We start from the raw sequence: 18,493 nt of genomic DNA, 5'->3' as shown, positions 1-18,493 counted from the left end.
CGTTATGCACATGTACCCTAGAACTTAAAGTATAATAATAATAATAAAAATAAATAAAAAAATAAAAATTAGAGCAGTAATAATGCAACTGAAAGCAGCGAACCAACAAAGAAAATCAACAAAACTTCAAGCTGTTTATTTGAAAAGATCAATAAAATAGATGTGCCTCTTGCCAGGTTAACTAAGTTAAAAGGCGTGTAGACACAGATTTTTAAATCAAAAATGAAAGGGGCCATCATTACAAATCCAATGGACATTAAAATGATAATAAAGGAATATCAGGGGCAACTCTATGCCAGCAAGTTTGATAACCTGTATGAAATAAGCCAACTCCTCCAAAGACACAGTCTGCTAAAACTCACACAAGAAGAAACACACAATTTGAATAGGACTATTCCTATTGAATAAATTGAATTAATAATTAATAACCTCCTACAACAAAACACAACAGGCCCACATGGATTCACTGGTAAATTCTAACAAATATTTAGGCAAGAAATTACACACATTTTTACAATGTCTTCTGGAAAATATTAATAGAGGAAATAGTTCCTAACTCATTCTACGAGGCCAGCATTATCCTAATATCAAAACCAGGCAAATGTGTTATAAGAAAACATCTCTCATTAACATAAATGGAAAAACTCTCAACCAAGTTCTATGTAGAAAATCTGAAAGAATCATAAAAAATCTCCTAGAAGTAATAAGTAATTATAGCAAAGTTACACTTGGAATAAATGATAAAGTAAAGCAAGTTTACAAGATATAAGATTGATACAAAAGTCATTTTCCTATATGTCAGCAATAAAGAAGAAAATTTGAAATTTAAAATGCAACACTGCCGGGCATGATGGCTCACGCCTGTAATCCCAGCACTTTGAGAGGCCAAGGTGGGTGGATCACGAGGTCAGGAGTTCGAGATCAGCCTGGCCAACATGGTGAAACCTCATCTCTACTAAACATACCAAAATTAGTTGGTTGTGGTGGCAGGCGCCGGTAGTCCCAGCTACTCGGGAGGCTGAGGCAGGAGAATTACTTGAACCTGGGAGCTGGAGGTTGCAGTGAACCGAGATTGTAGCACTGCATTCTAGCCTGAGCAACAGAGTGAGGCTCTGTCTCAAAAAAAAAAAAAAAAAAAACAGCAATACCATTTACATTATCATCCCCCCCAATAAAATACTTAGATATAAATCTAACAAAATATGTACAAGTTCAACATAAGGAAGACTATCACATTCTGATGAGAAACATCGAAAACTGAAATAATGAAGAGGTATTTTATGTTTATCCATAGAAAGACTCAACATTGTCAAGATGTTAGTTATTCCAAACTATATCTATAGATTACATACAATCTCAATAAAAATCCCAGCAAATTATTTTTTGGATATTAACTAATTCTTTAATTTATATGGAGATGCAAAAGCCACAGAATTTTGAAGGAGAAAAATGCCATTTTGAAGGAGAAAAACGAGTTTAAAAGACTGGCACTACCTGATGTCAAGACTTACTACTAAGCAACAGTGATCAAGGCAGCGTGGTATTGGTAAAAGAATAAACAAATAGATCAACACAACAGAATGGAGAGCCCAGGAATAGTCTCATGCAAATATGGTTAACTGATTTATGACAAAGGAAAAGGAAATACAGTGGAAGTAAAGATACTCTTTTGAACAGACGATGCTAGAACAAGTGGATGCCCATATGCAAAGAAATGAATACAGGCACATACCTTATACCCTTAATAAAAATTAACTCAAAATGAATCACAGTCCTAAATGTAAAATGCAGAATTCTTAGACAATAACATAGGGGAAAACCTACATGACCTTGGATTTAGTGGTGACTTTTAGATACAACACCAAAGGCACAATCCATGAAAGAAAGAATTGATAATCTAGACTTCATTAAAACTAAAAACTTCTTTGCTAATGATACTCCCAAAAGCATGAGAAGACAAGCCACAGAATGGGAGAAAATATTTGCAAGAGGCAAATCTGATAAAGACTGTTACCCAAAATATGTAAACAATTATTGAAACATAACAAGAAACACAAGAACCCAATTTTTTTAAAAAAATGAGCAAAAGGAATTTAAAGTATGATAAAAAATGTTTAAGATATTGGAAAAATAAATAGGTGCAGAAAATGCTAAATTCACCAAAAAAAAAAAAATGAGCAAAAGATTTGAACACCTAAGATGTACTGATAGCAAGCAAGCATATGAAAAGCACATCCTGAATACATGCCATCAGGGCATTGCAAATTAAAACAATGATATACCATAAGTGTTTCCTTATAAAATGTCCAAAATCCAAAATATTGACAAAGCCAAATACTGGTGAGGATGTGGAACAAAAGAAACGCTTATTTATTGGTTTTGGGAATGCAAAATAGTACAGCTACTTTGGAATATAGTTTGGCAGTTTCTTTAAACTAAACATACTCTTACTATACAGTCCAGCAATCACACTCCTTGGTATTTACCCAAAGGAGTTCAAAACATAACCTACCTTAAATGTGCTCAGAACACTTACATTAGCCTGCAGTTAGTAAAAGCAAAAATCAAAATTTGATGTATGCTTTCTATGGAATGCATATTGCTTTTGCATCATTGTAAAGTTGAAAAAATATAATCATGTCATCATAAGTCAGGGACTGTCTGTAGTTTGAAAGTAAAAGAATAAAAGATGAGAGACCTTGCAAATATCAACTGAAAGAAAAGTGGAGTGACTATAACAATACCAGACAAAATAGACTTTAAAACAAAAATTGCTACTAGAGTCAAAAGATATTATACAATGATAAAAGGATCACTTTATCAAGAAGAGATAACAATTACAAATACATATATCCCTACCATCAGAGCCCCCAAATACATGAAGCAAAAGCTGACAGAATTGAAGGGAAAATAAACAATTCAACAACAGTAGCTGGAAACATCAGCAATTCACTTTCAATAACGACTAAAACGACATAGAAAATACACAAAGAAATAGAAGACTTGAACAATACACATAAACCAACAGACATCTGTAGAACACTTACCCAACAAAAATAGAATATATTTGCTTCTTGAGTGAATACAGAACATTCTCTAGATCATATATTAGTCTAAAATAACAAGTCTCACTAATTTAAAAGGACTGAGTCATACAAAATATGTCATCTGACCATAATAGAATAAAATTAGAAATCAATAGCAAAAGGAAATTTGGGAAATTCACAAATAAGGAAGAATGTTTTAAAACTCTATTTGACTTTTTAAGTTGAAAATCTAATTGGGAACTTAAATAGTTTTAAATATGGCATAAATAAAGAGATGCAGCTATGAAAATTTGTGAATAATATTAGTGTCCTTGATTTCTATCTTTCTCGCTAGTGCCGATGTAGAAGAATTATCCCTGTATCTGGGATCCCTTTCATCATTATCTAGGAGTTCTCTTTGAAAAAAGAAACTATACCCTGACCAGTGCCAATCATTTTACCCTTCCATTTTCACCCTGTTCTTTTCAATAAAACTGTTTTATAAACATCATTTTCAAATTAAACATCATTTTCAAATTGTTACTTAATAGATGCAAGATTGGCCGGGCGCGGTGGCTCAAGCCTGTAATCCCAGCACTTTGGGAGGCCGAGACGGGTGGATCACGAGGTCAGGAAATCGAGACCATCCTGGTTACACGGTGAAACCCCATCTCTACTAAAAAATACAAAAAACTAGCCGGGCGAGGTGGCGGGCGCCTGTAGTCCCAGCTACTCGGGAGGCTGAGGCAGGAGAATGGCGTAAACCCGGGAGGCGGAGCTTGCAGTGAGCCAAGATCGCCCCACTGCACTCCAGCCTGGGCGACAGAGCGAGACTCCGTCTCAAAAAAAAAAAAAAAAAAAATAGATGCAAGATTATCATGCCAATTGGAAGTTCAAAAGGATATTCTAAATGGCAACTCCCCAAGTTAAACTGTTAGCCAAAAACTAAGTGTTTGCACCATTCTAATAAGAAAAACTCTTTCTACCAAAAGATTCTAATCATTTTAACTTACTATTTATTATGTTCATCTTTTTCTAAATACCTTAGGGATTATTGCAATAAATAAGACTCAGATTCGGCCCTCAGCAACCTTGTGATCTATTAGACAAATGGTGGTAGTCAGACAAGTACACAAATAACTTCAATTACATGCAAAATGTGACAAATGCAATGATTAAGGCACGAAAGACTATAGTGATTTAAAAAGGGAATTGTTACATCTAATTAGAGTACTTAAGAGAGGCATCTTATAAAGTAATGGTTCTCAACGCTGGCTGCTCATTAGTATCACACTGGGAGCTTTAAGAAACCTTGATGACCAGACTTTGCCACAGAGCAAACAAATCAGAATATCTCATGTAAGTGGCCTGAACATCAGAAATTTTTAAAGCTCCCTAGGTGATTCTAATGTGCAGCCAAATTTGAGAATCATTGTTATAAAAGACAAATTAGAAAGACACAGAATTGAACAATGTGTAAAGTTTCACTTGAAAGGGGACTGGATACTAGAGCACTTGAAAAAAATCCTCACTTCAATATAACTAATATATTTTCATTCTTCCAACCTCAGCTCAATTAAAACATTCCCTAAAAAGCTTTTCCTGACTCCTCCAATGATAGTCATAATATCTTAATAATCGTAATAAAAGCTGACACTTTTTAATGCACTTTGCAGTATGCCACGTACCAGTCTAAGCACTAAATACATTTCAATACGCAGCCCTCCCAATAACGCTTGGAGATAGATAGTATTATTATTCCCATTTTACATGAAAGGAGGGTAAACAAGTTGTCAAAGTTATCCAGCTAAGAAGTAGCAGAGCTGGGATTCGAGTACAATGGCTCCAGAATCCCTGTTCTGAAACACAACCAACTATAGTCTGATATTCTTTTTCAAGCCCCACAAAGAACACAGTATACTTCCATCACACCATGAAACATATTATATTGTAAAGGTTTATGAGATTTTTCTCTTCCACTACTCATTCATTCATTCATCCAGTTAACAATTACTGAGCACATGCTCTGTGCCAAAAATTGTGCTTGGTATCAGAAATACAAAATCACATGTTCATATTTCAAGTCAAGGAGTTTTAGTCTAGAGCAGAGTTCAGCAAACTACAGTTGATGAGTCAAATCCTGCTTGCCACTTGTTTTTGTAAATAAAGATTTATTGAGCCGTAGCTGTGCTCATTGGTTTATGTATTATCCAGAGCTGCTTTCGTGCTACAACATAAATAGCATAGTGAAATAGGTGTGACAGAGACCCTCTGGCCACAAAGCCTAAAAGATTTACTATCTGGCTCTTTATAGAAAAAGTTTGCCAACTCCTAGTGTAAAAAATATGACAAATGAGAAAGTCATCAATGACTATCCAATGAGGTGTATGCTATGAGGCCCAAGATACTGTGGGAACATAAAAGAGAAATCTAGATTAGGTTAGAGGGTCAGCAAAAGTCTTTTAGATGGCATGATACTTGAGTTAGTTTTGGAAGGCTGAGTAGAGTCAATTAGATAAAAAAAGACCAGGGAGACTTTTCAGTAATATTACACTGGCAAGGTCAATAGTGATCCAAGGAGCTAGAGTAATGACAGTAAGAATAGCAAACAGGGTGGATATGCTTAAATGATATTACTTAGTTCTACAGAATTTATGAAAATACATCTTTGATTTCTTGGTTCTCATTATTTAGCACAACTAGTGGTGTGTATAGAGTTGGAACTCACTAAATGTTTGTTAACCAAAAATATTACTTCTTAAGTACAAGATAAACATCTTTCATTTTAAAAAAGGAGAAAATAGTTGCCTTCCATTTGTTCTTAAAATGATCAAACTATAACAATTCTGGATTTTTTTCACCCACTGTTCTAGAGTGAAAAAAAGGTCATATTTTCTTGTTTTCAGTTGTGTATATATGCATCATATTAACAATATAGTTGTACAAATGATAAGTGGTTGCAATATGCTGTACCTGGAAAATTCATAGGCAGTTCAAATGGCTGTAGAGACTCACAACCTTCAATCTGCTCACAAATTTCTGCTATGATCTTCTTGATTTTGAGACCAGTAATTTTAATCACTTCTCCTGTTGAAAAACAGCATTCATTTCCAAACATTTCATAAATAGAGCCTAAAAGGAAAGAAAAGTTAAAACAGCTTTTTAAAAAGAAAACAGTGAAAAACAAAGTAGACTCAAAAGCTTCATATAAAGTGTTTTAATTCAGTTCCTGTCTTAGCTACCTGCTAAACAGGAATTTAATCAAGCTTGGCAAAATGTACAGCATAGACCAGAAAAATATTAGATTTTCACTTTATCCACTGGGCCAAGTATAAATAATCTTATTTTCTTTATTTTTGTAAATTGAATTTATGGTTTCCTCAGCACCCTTAGCTCATTTTACCATGGTCAAACTACAAACATATCTTCCACTACTGAGATTTATGATCTGTTTTTGCTGGGTCACAAAATTAAGCTTATGTGACTCAACAATGATCTAAGTAACAACTGCAAACAAGGTTATCATACAATCAGATATGAAGAGACAGAAGGTTGCACACTAGGGCTTCATATTAAGATGGATCACATTTATTTATTAGATCTGGTTCTTTTAATTAGCATGAAAGTAAAACTTTTTGCCCATTTTTATCTGTTGGTTTTTGACAAGCTAGAAACTATTCTGAATATCTTTATGGCGATAGGGGGCAGACCAACCCAGATAAACTGAAAATGAAAAGCTTCATTTTAGGATTTCAGTCTTCTTCTTGACAAACCTTTTATCATGGGTGCTACAGCTAAGTTTTCACTCACTTGTTTTCCTTTAATATTCCCTGATGGAAGAACAGTGAGTAGTAAAATAACCAGAAGATGAGCAACAGGCAAGAGCAGAGGCAAAAATTCTGGATAATCTACCCCCAGTGAAAAAGAAACAACCTAAAAACGACATCTCTGGCATATTATTGCTTTACAATTCAACACTAAACTTAATTCTGGTATACAGAGCTGTGAGCTTTTATATATATCAATTGTTCCTGATCTCCAAGATGGTTTGCGTTGCCTTTGCCATACTAAATGTAAAGTATATGAGCACAGCATTTTAGGTTTGCTAATTTGTTTTCTGAATTTTTCTGTATTGAACCACCTCCTCATAGAATTGTTCCTGATATGCAACATGCACCTAAAACGTTTTTATGGCATTAATGGTTGTCAGAAAAGTCACTAAGCCTGACATCCAATGTAGTTCTAAACAACAACTCTGAGGCCATACCAGAGTCCCAGTAGGTGACAGGGCACACTCAAATTAGAATAATTTCAGAAGGTTTATCATAGGACCATCTTTAAAAAGAGGCACAGACGGTTCTAAGCAACCAAAGAAAACAAATGTCCTGACCTCACTCTTCTCCAAAGGCATCCCATTAACCAAATTCTGCCAGAAGCCAGAGGACAAGCGAGCTGCTAATGTCCCCACAGAAGTCAGTCTCCCAGGCAGAGTGGGTATGAAAATCCAGCACACCCACATTACTGTCCATATCTTAGCAAGAAGCACTTTTTCAGACAAGAAGAATACATCTAAGCCGGGCGCAGTGGCTCAAGCCTGTAATCCCAGCACTTTGGGAGGCCGAGGCGGGTGGATCACAAGGTCAGGAGATCAAGACCATTCTGGCTAACATGGTGAAACCCCGTCTCTACCAAAAATCCAAAAAAACTAGCCGGGCGTGGTGGCGGGCACCTGTAGCCCAACTACTCGGAGGCTGAGGCAGGAGAATGGCATGAACCCGGGAGGCGGAGCTTGCAGTGAGCTGAGATCGCGCCACTGCACTCCAGCCTGGGCAACACAGCCAGACTCCGTCTCAAAAAAGAAAAAAAAAAAAAAGAAGAAGAATGCATCTAAAGAATACATCTTAAAGATAGTTTATCCATTCCTCAAGCTTTGAGCACATATTTCCATAACCCTCTCCTTGTCTCATACTTAACTACACATGTGCTCATATTTTCGTTAACTTTAATACATAGTGTTATCAGCAGGCTCAAGTCCTTTGTGAACAAATTGAGATATTAAAAATACTAATAAATCCACAGTAACATTTTCCTCCAATTGACTCTGAATGGTTATTTGCTATGATCCTCATTTGGCAATTAATCACATACTAATATTTTATATCTTTAGTATTATCTCAGCCTGTACTTAACTTTTTATGTTTGTTTTTATGACTCCCAATTCAATTTTAAACTTCATGAGAAGAAATATCGCATTACATTCTTGTATGACTACAACACATCAACTTCCCCTCTTCATTCATTCAGCAAACTTTGATTAAAAAAAAAAAACCTACTATGTTGTTTATTGGCAAAAGAAATCAGAGATAAAAAGCATTATTTCTTCCCCCCAGAAGCATTGTCTTGAAGGGAAAGAACATTTAAGGAGACAATTGCGACAGATTATGAGAAAGGTGTAATAAAGGAAATACAGGGCATTGTGGGAGTATACTGAAGGCATTTAATTATGCAATTACATGAAAAAGAGATTAGAGAAGGATTCATGGAGGAGATGACGGCAGATTTGAGTTTTAAGGAAGAGTCAGAGGACACCAGGACAGGCAGAGGAAATAGTATTTGAAAAGGCACTGAGGTGTGAAAGAGCCTGATACATTCTGGAAACTTCAAGTACTTTGTTATGTCTAAAATGTAAAGTAAGAAAGAGGAAGTGGTAAAAACAGAGACTAGAGAAGTAGAGGGAGTCCAGATGGTTCAGAGCATTCATTATTGATTCATTATCAATAAATAAAAAAGCAATTCAAAGTCTGAAGCAACCTCAAAGTCAGATAATCTACATTTCCAGTTATCATGGTCCAAGAACACATTTAAAGACAGGTCATTTGTACTCTAAGTGCTTGCTATACAAACCTTGGTCCACTGCATCACCTGAGAGCTTCTTAGAATCTTAGACCCCAGACCTGCTGAATCAGAACCTGTGTTGTTTTTTTTTTTTTAATTACATTGTCTTTTATTTATTAAATGAAAACATGTTTCTCCAGGAAAACTAGACATATGGATCAAGGATAAAGCTACTTAGTAAGACTGGACTGGCTAGAGCCACTGTGCAATACCATGATTTCCAGGAAAAAACACAAGGATTGTTTTATCCCCCGATAAGGCTCCATGTTTGAGGGGACAGCCAAGCCAAATGGTGGCAGATGAAATGTAGTGAGTTTCTTCTGTTTTTTAGGGGATAATTATTTCGTCTTACCAAAGACAACCCCAAGACTGACTTAAAGCAAAAGCGATAAAGCCACAGAAGAGAACCTGTGTTTTGAACAAGATCCCTAGATGATTTATAAGTACATTAAGGTTTGCAAACGTTGGCCTAGGCAACAAATGGACAACAAAATAGTCTCTGTTTTGAAATTGTTGCAAAACTAACAGAGAGGGGAGAATGTGTTAAGCAGAGAAAGCACTGGGCGTCATTGAGTTAGAGGATGTTGTAAGTGGAGAGAGGGAAAGGGAAGGATTTTAAGCAAAGGAGCAAGAAGTAAAATTTTTCTTTGTCACATTAAATGGAACATAATTTAACTTAGCCCATCTCAGCTGAAGTCTGTCGGGCTTAATTTCAGTGCAATGGTTATCTAATTGTAAATGTAATGCATATCAAATTGGCTGAGTTGGAATGTCATCTTTCTTTTAAAGGTTCAATTGTAATTCAAAATAAGAAGATAAATTTGTGTGAGATTTCCTACCAATTCACATGGAACAGAAGCCAGAGAATTCTATAAAAACAAATTTCATGAGTCTTGGTCACCACAAGAAAAGTTTTTGACCCTTCAGGTCTTTTTCCAAGCAAGTCTTTCCTTTTGGAAGAAAAAAGATGACTTATTTCAATCACATAAGGAAAAGAACATCTTGTAAATGCTAATCTTTTATAATTTCTCTTTAATATTTTGTGACTTCCAATTTTCTTCAACCAAGAAAGCTGTTAACTCATTTTTAATAAAGAAAGTGTTCAGAGACGTCTAGCACTAGAAAGTTATGTCTATGATAGGTGACAGGGACATATAGCAAAGCTCAAGTCCCTAAAACTGGAAATCTTGTACTTTGTTAACACCAATATAATGTGTCTTAAAATATATTTTTTCCTTCATAATAAATTAAAATCGTGAGTTTAAAAATAGCCAACTTCATTATCTCAAAACAAACACATAATATGTGTAATTGCTTTTAAAAAATTGCTGACATGTGTTTCTGAAATACATCGGTGTATATATAGACATACATATTAAAATGGCTTTCATTTCATTTTAACCACAAAACATGTATTTTGAATATGCAAGTCTCAAATCTATTAAATCTTTACAGACTGATTCTTTCCAAGTCAGAGCATATGTATTCAGGATAATGCCAAACATCAGAGAAAGCTGGAACAAAGCAGCCTGTTTTCAGTGATCAAACATTGCCCTGAAGGCTGTAATGAAAGAGCCATGTGCCTTTGAAATCACCTTTTCTGTAATGCTACTTTGCTCAATAAAAACAACACATTAATATCCTTTTATGAGCTCATTCCTTGTTTGACAATCCATATAAGCAATGTTGTGATCACATCAGAGCAGCCAAAACAATTGGTTCAATAGATTTTCTTCCATCTTCCCTCCAAAGTTAAAAATGTATGACAGTCAGCAAGGAGGAAATTACGTTGGATGTTTCTCCCTTTTACTCAAATGCATTCTCCCTCCACTACTGCCTGCCCTCCCACCCCCTGCCACTATACCAGGCCACCCATCCCTTTACATCCTCATCAACTTTTCAAAGTCCAGCCAATTCCAAAGCTTCAACCCATATTCATCATCTTCTTCAACGCCTTCCATGATCCCTACACGTAAGTAAGAATTAATTCTGTCCTCTGTGCTCTGATAGCACTTCATGCGTATCTCCATTATAGCCCTTATGTGATTATTATCACTGCTTCAATTGGAGTGTTATGTATATTTTGGAATTTATTCTGATTTCCTAGAGAAGAGACATTATCTTAACTATATGTATACCTTCCCCACAGCTAGTAAAACAGTTTTTATCACTTATTAGATCATTAGTGAATGTTGTTATAATTTTGTTTCACTGTAAAATGGCAATTAATTGTTGTGAATATAATAGTGGTCCTTCTACATAAGCAGTTTAAAGCATGGTCAAGTCAAAGGTTTTTGAATGGGTTATATCTTTATTTGGTATGTTTGATATCTAATATACAAGCAAAGTATATACAAGCTGGCCACGCTGTGAATTCCCTAGACAAGGAATAATGAGGGTAGTGGTTCTATAATATGAATCTCTACTTGTTAAGTTTGCATAAGGAGGGAGCTCATGTGATCATCTGAGATATGTTTTTATAAGTTGGGAAATTATAACTGCAAAGTATGGCTGATAGTGTCTGACAGAACCATATCCAGTGGGGTTGCCAGTGGAGATGCATCTTTTCTCATTATAAATAGATGTGATTATTTTTTGCTTCAGAATAGCACAAATTATCAAGAAGGAGCATCCCTCTAAAGGAAATGTTTAAGTGTAAAACTATTTTATTGGCAATTGTGTACCTAGGCATGGAAGTTGATATGACATTGCGACCATTACAGTGATAAATTCAGTTTTCCAAATGAACTTCTAGATAGGCAGCCACAGGAATGAAGTTCAAAAGAGGCCATGGTTGCAATAGACATTTATGTGGCCAGTCTTCCATAAAGAGACGGTCTGCATTTTCTGTAAGGCAGAGACAATGTCATTCCCACTCTATGAAGAATGTGTCTAAAAATAAGTGAGCATGATAATTTTAATGCAATGTACGTATAAGTAGACATGAAAAAGCAAGCTTTCAGCTTTACTAAGGGTGGATGCTCCCAGTTGGACACTAGATACACCACTAAGAGGTACATCTGAGCAATGCTAGGGAATGATCCTTCCAGGCCATAGAGACTCTCTCATCCCCAAAATATCAGTATTAAGATGGCAAAACCCTGGGATGACATAATAAGAAAAGTTATGGCTGTGCTAACAACTAAGGTAAAATCTCTCTAACTTCTAAGAATACAGGATTTTTCTTGTGAATTGGGGGTTTAAGTATCATCCAGGAAGTCAAGCCTAAAGACTGAAATATGCAAAAGACTGTAGTAAATGTTGGTGAGTCTTACTTAAAATATCTGAACACGGGGAAGCAATAAAAGTTCCTACAAATTGGAAATGCTGGGGCTTGAGAGCCAAAAGTAAATAAATACATAAATAAATAAATAAAATCAGATTAAAATATTACTAGGGTCAAAACCCAGAAAAGCACAACATTTCAATCACTCTGAGTGATGTGCAAGAAACTCAAATGACTAAGTTTCAGTGATAGAAGAATAATAAATCACTGTTTCCTGCACTAGCTACAAATGTGTTTGTTTAATGGCAAATTTATTAATTTAATAGATTAATAAAACTGTACTAAGAGGGCTTACAAGTGGTTGTCATGATAGAAGTCATCATTGTGGCTCATTGAGTCAACATTATCAGAGCAAAGGGATTTGAGAGTGTGTGTATGAAATAAATATCCCTCCTGTGTATTCACAAAACATTTGTCTATGATTGTGGAACAAATCAGTGATTGTACATCTTCTGACACTATTATTGATCAAATATTTCCCATATTTCACCCAAATTTTAACACTCAAAATAATATAAATAATATCATAATTTTATGTATAAACAGTATTGCATTGGGAGTTGGCTTATTGTTTTAGGAAGGACTTGGTTTCAAGTACATTTTATACACATCAACATCTCTGCCTACATTTTATATCTTAAATGTTAAATAAATGTAATATAGACTTCTATAGTCATTTAAAATCATAAACTTCTTCTGTATTTCCATTTAATGAATACAAATGTACTGATTGCATTGATTACACAGGGACCCTAATGGGGTATAATGTGTTCGCACAATACATACAAAATAAAGCTTCATGCTATTATATATTTCCCTAACTTTGTTAGCATTAATTAAACACTCCATTAACTATTCTGCTTGTGAATTATAGTTTAGAAATTGAGAATAAAGACTGGGCACAGTGGCTCACACCTGTAAGCCCAGCACTTTGGGAGGCCGAGGTGGGTGGATCACCTGAGTTTAGGAGTTCAAGACCAGCCTGGTCAACACGGCGAAACCCGTCTCTACTAAAAATACAAAAATTAGCTGGGCATGGTGGCGGGTGCCTGTAATCCCAGCTACCTGGGGAGGCTGAGGCAGGAGAATCACTGGAACCCAGGAGGTGAACGTTGCAGTGAGCTGAGATTGTGCCACTGCACTCCAGCCTGCATGACAGAGTGAGACTCCAAAGAAAGAAAGGAAAAGAAAGGAAAGGAAAGGAAAGGAAAGGGAAGGAAAGGAAAGGAAAAGAAAAGAAACAGTAAAGGCTTAAATTTTTTAATAAAAAATTTGGAGGTCATTCATTGAAATTGTGCTTATATTTTGCATTATTTAATTTTATTTTTATAACTCATTTTATTGCATTTTGTCAAAGTACTAATTCATGATGGCTCAGAAAAGGAAAATGAATTAGGTCTTCACCACAAACAGTTTTGGAAGCACTTCCAGAAGGAATTAAGTGCAAACATATGACCACAGTCAAGGCAGGAAACAAGGATGTAGTCTAAAGGAGTTAGAAAGTTAGAGTAAATTTCAATATCCTGAAAGGGGAAAGTAATAACGTAATACATAAAGTCTTAATAAGTGTTATTAACTCATCTATCTCAATGACACAGCAGCCTGAGTGTCCTAGCTAAAAGACACAGGAATTTTAATCAATTTGACAGTCATAATTCTAATTGCAAGTTATCGGACTGGCATTCTGATTTCTACCTTCTATTCTTCTGAGTTGTATGAGTTAATGCTGATCCTAATTGACCATGGATGCTTTGAGTTGCTGGACCTACACAGCTCACTTCTAAAGCCATAAGCAGGTGAAATCTCCTAGGAAGTAAATTCTTTTTTTTTTTTTTTTTTTTTTTTGCTCTGTTGCCCAGGCTGGAATCCAGTGGCGCAATCTCAGCTCACTGCAACCTCCACCTCCTACATTCAAGTGATTCTCCTACCTCACCCTACCAAATAGCTGGGATTACAGGTGCTCATCATCACACCCAGATAATTTTTGTATTTTCAGTAGAGACAGGGTTTCACCATGTTGGCCAGGCTAGTCTTGAACTCCTGACTTCAAGTGATCCACCCACCTCGGCCTCCCAATGTGCTAGGATTACAGGCGTCAACCACCCTGCCCAGCCCCAGGAGATGAATTCTATGCCTTCTACCTAAATAACAGGCCAAGTAGTCTCCATGAGAGAGACAGCAAATATGTGCAGTATATTCTACCATTTGTCCCTCCCATCACTAATCATCCAAGGTATATTTTGAGCTGACTCTAGATATGACCTAATAATCCTCAACATCAAGTTCTAAGTGACTATCCATCAGTTGAAGATGGCATGCCAGGTATTAATTATGCCCAGCCCAGTCCTGTGCTATGACTCATCTTGCTTTCTTTAAGCTCCTTGGCTAATATTTTTAAAGACTTTAAACCTCAAATTGGGCTAATTTACTCCCAAAGGCTTGGTCTAATGAAATCTGGCAGAAGAATACAGAACTCCTCATTCAATCATTTACTCCAGGTCAGTTGTCTGAATTGAGGCATAAAACTCTAACTTGATAATAATCACAATTGTATACAACCCAATGGCAGTTGTAGAATGAGTTTAAATTTCATTTACATCTCTGAGTGCGAGCAGCTTTAATGATCTCGTGAATCATTGCATCTCAGACAGGAAAATTTAAATATTCTTTTATCCTGTTAATGTATTATCATAACTGAGTCCCTATACAGTATCTGTACCAGGCAGGTGTCCAGATTAATGAACATCTTCAGTGATGGAATTCCATTATTTTAAGGTGATCTGCTTTATTTTGAGCAGCTCTTACTGTTAAAAATTTCTTCATTTTATTAACCTTTATCTGTGCTTATCTGGGATATACACACTCGAACAGTTTTTTAGCCTTTGAAATCATACAGAAAACAATTATCTTAACTCTTCTATGTAGAGGCCTTAACATATTTGAAGACAGCTGTTCTTTCTAACAAACAAAGCTGTCAAACAATTGGAGTATATTCAGGGCCACTGCTTACTGCATAGGTTGCCCATTATAAAACTGCTTGAACCACAACTTATATGGATGTGAATGGCATCCCTGGAGTTGTGGAACATGGAATCCTACTTCTCAAAAATATGTGCACTTAAGTGCTCCAGGAAAGACTAAATAGTAGCTCTCAGAGATGTCCAAAGGAAGTTTCCTGCCAGAAAACTAAAAATATTTGTGTGAGGAAAAACCAGCCATTTCATACTAGCAACATTTGACTTTGCCAACCAATGGTCAAAGTAACACCTACAGTAGAAAAAGTACAAATGTCTTAAAGCTGAGCAGCAAAGGTAGGGAATTAATACCTTATCAATAGCTAGATTCTTCCGCTGTGTCCCTTCTACCATTAAAGCCAAGACATAAGGATTATTTCCCCAGGGAAGAAAGAAAGTTTTAGTCATTGTTTAGCTCTAAGACTCAAAGACATTTTGAATACTTAGGTAGATAATTGTCTTGACAAAGATAGGCTTTATTAAAATTGAACAACATTTTTCACAATTGTCAAAATCTTTTCATATGAATATAGGAGTCAAATAATGAAAGATGATCTATAGTAGATTATAGACCAAGGGGGGGCACAGTGCATGACATAAAGGAATTTACCACCCTGCTGAAAATAAATTGGGATTTTTTTTAGTACAAAGAGAAAAAATAAGGAATACTATGTTTTATTTCCAAAATCTACTCTTCGTGCCAGATCAGAAAAAAAGAGTTTTAAAATCAAAGCTTTTGATTTACAAGAGCTGTTTCTTATTGAGAGAAGTAAAAGCCAGGTCTTGAGGAAGGTCATAGAATTTATGCTTTGCAGTTAGTTTGAAAGGGAATAAAAGAATCTTAGACTATCTTCTGGGAGAGTACCAGGGAAGCAGAGAGCTGAGTTCAATAGAGAGGCATCTTGGAGAAGATGAGCTGGGTCTGATTTGAAGATGCCATGTGCAGAAGTCCAGAGATTTCTATAAATACCCTACTCAGCATCCCCTGTGATCAGATTCAGGAAGCTGTCACTGTAGATTTTGACAAATGACTATCCTAACAAATACTAAATCAACCTGAAGAAACAAGGTCAGTGTCTCAGCCTCTCAGTTCTGTTTGTTGAAGGCCTCCATCAACACTTACCTGAACATCCAGCAAAATTATGTTTATCCATATGTATCAGATACATATGGATGTCTGCATGTCATATGGATGTCTGCATATACACCCTCAGGTTAATGATTGATTAGGACTCATAGAAGTCAGAAAAGCTGTTATACTCATGGTTACAATTTATTCAGAGATAAAATACAGATTAAAATGAGCCAATGAAAAAGGTGCATAGGGCAGAGCCCAAGAAAAACCAGGCACAGGTTTCCAATTGTCCTCTCCAGGTGGAGTCACATGCACAGAGTATCATTCTCCCAGCAATGATGAGTGACAACATCTGCAAACAGTTGCTAACAAGGAAAGTTTACCTGAGCCTTGGGGTCCTGGGATTTTACTGGAGGTCGATCACAGAAGCATGGGGTGCACACACAACTGACCTTAACTACTAAATATGCAGCACTCCCTCAGAAGTCAAACTCATATAGTGTGGCCAAGGACCTCAGGTGAAAAATAAAACAAACAAAACTAAAAAAAACAGACATTCATCAAAAATCACCTTGTTAGCATGAGCTATCCATGCTAACAGAGGTTAGAGTGGCCAAATGTCTAAAGTATACAAAACACTCATTGGGCAGGATGATCCAAGGGTTTGTAAGGAATCTCTAAGGAGCCAGTCAAGACCAGTCCCTTCTTTGGAATATACATAAAGTTTGAACACCCAAAGCCTGCTGAGTTAACTCTTTACTAAATACCATGTTTCAAGACTTTGTTAAAGCTTTTCAGGAAAAAAGTTGTCCAAGACTTGAAAAGTACAAAAAAGATTACTACATATCCTCTCAGTGGAGAGCTAGATATTGTCTAGCAGAACTTTTTGGGAATTATCTGATTCTACAGAGGCATACAGCTTGTACTGCCTTGTAGAAAATTGATAGAAATGTAAATTATTCTTATCCATAGTAATATAAATGATTATTTTCCACTGCAATAAAATGATTTTTTTCCAGTAAATATGTAATTGATCTATGCCTTGTAGAAAAGATACACTAACATTACATGTTTGAGGTTGATAATCAGATTTGACTATACTGTAATTCATTTTGGCATTTCTGATTTTACTTTTGCTTGTGTGTATGTATGTGTGTTGGAACTGGATTTAACATCTCACTGATTCCCTCATTTAATGAGTTAAAATTATTTGCACATCCATTTCGTGTTTATTTGGCAGTGAGGTTTTTAATTAAGTGAAAAAATTTTATCAGTTTCATATTAGTTGCACAGCATTTGAATGTTCTTTTCAATAAGTTTAGTCATTTGTAACAGAGTGGGATCCTTGAATCCCAGAAATGCATTGATAATATAAGGAAAATCTCCAATATTTACATTTGAGTGGAAATGCAGTGATGTAACTCAAACTCCTGTTATTTGTAGAATATTGTACTTGATTTATACTTGAAATTTTCTTCCTTACATCTTTTTTAGCTTTGCTTTTTCTTCCCTAGTTTTCTGATTTATTGAAGATTCTTTAATTGAAAGAATAAAGATAGATTAATAATTTAGCTTGTTCTTAAAAATACATTAAATTTTACCATATTCATTTATAAAGTGCACTATTCATTATAAGCTACCTACACATAGTACCTATAGTTTTATTCAATAACTAAAAATTTTAAAACAAATAGTGATGAACATAATTTTATAGTTATGTTACTTAGTAGTTTATTTTTGCAGTCAAATTTTCTCTTTGAATGCTTTTCTTAGCAGATCAAGTGGAAAACAGATAGAATTTCATTATCATTTACTTTGAAGAAAGACAAATATTTTAAAACGTTTTACTCAAAAGAGTCACTGAGAAATTTTAAAATAAATAAATTCTAAAGATTCTAAAAAATTAAATTGCCCTTTGGTGGATGAGCTCTCTCTCCTCATATTTCTGTACGTTTAAAACCAATGCATAAAGTTTCATAACAAATTGAACTGAGAGATATAATATTTAAAAATACTCAATACTCCCTCTTATTGAACAATTTTTATCATCTACTGAGGATCTAATATCATCCAATTAAGAGCACAAAACCAGATATTATCAAAAGATATACACACAAAGAAAAAACCAATAAAAGCCAAAAGATCCCTTTTCTTGAGAAACTTAACATTCTAGGTAGCTGGAGAAAAAAGACACACA

General features: G+C 35.4%; 1 protein-coding gene across 3 annotated transcripts in view; it reads right to left on the bottom strand.

Moving 5' to 3' along the window:
* THEMIS (thymocyte selection associated) overlaps nt 1-18,493 on the bottom strand; it is a 243,210-nt gene that overhangs the window by 165,063 nt on the left and 59,654 nt on the right. For all 3 annotated transcript variants that reach the window (XM_011951655.1, XM_011951656.1, XM_011951654.1), the window contains one exon: nt 6,000-6,158. In XM_011951655.1, the coding sequence (XP_011807045.1) occupies nt 6,000-6,158 (159 nt within the window). The remainder of the gene's footprint in view (nt 1-5,999; nt 6,159-18,493) is intronic.

The sequence above is a fragment of the Colobus angolensis genome, unplaced genomic scaffold (genome assembly GCF_000951035.1).
Source record: "Colobus angolensis palliatus isolate OR3802 unplaced genomic scaffold, Cang.pa_1.0 Scaffold322, whole genome shotgun sequence".
NCBI lineage: Eukaryota > Metazoa > Chordata > Mammalia > Primates > Cercopithecidae > Colobus > Colobus angolensis.
The sequence above is the reverse complement of the archived record's forward strand: the minus strand, read 5'-3'. Positions and strand labels throughout refer to the sequence as shown.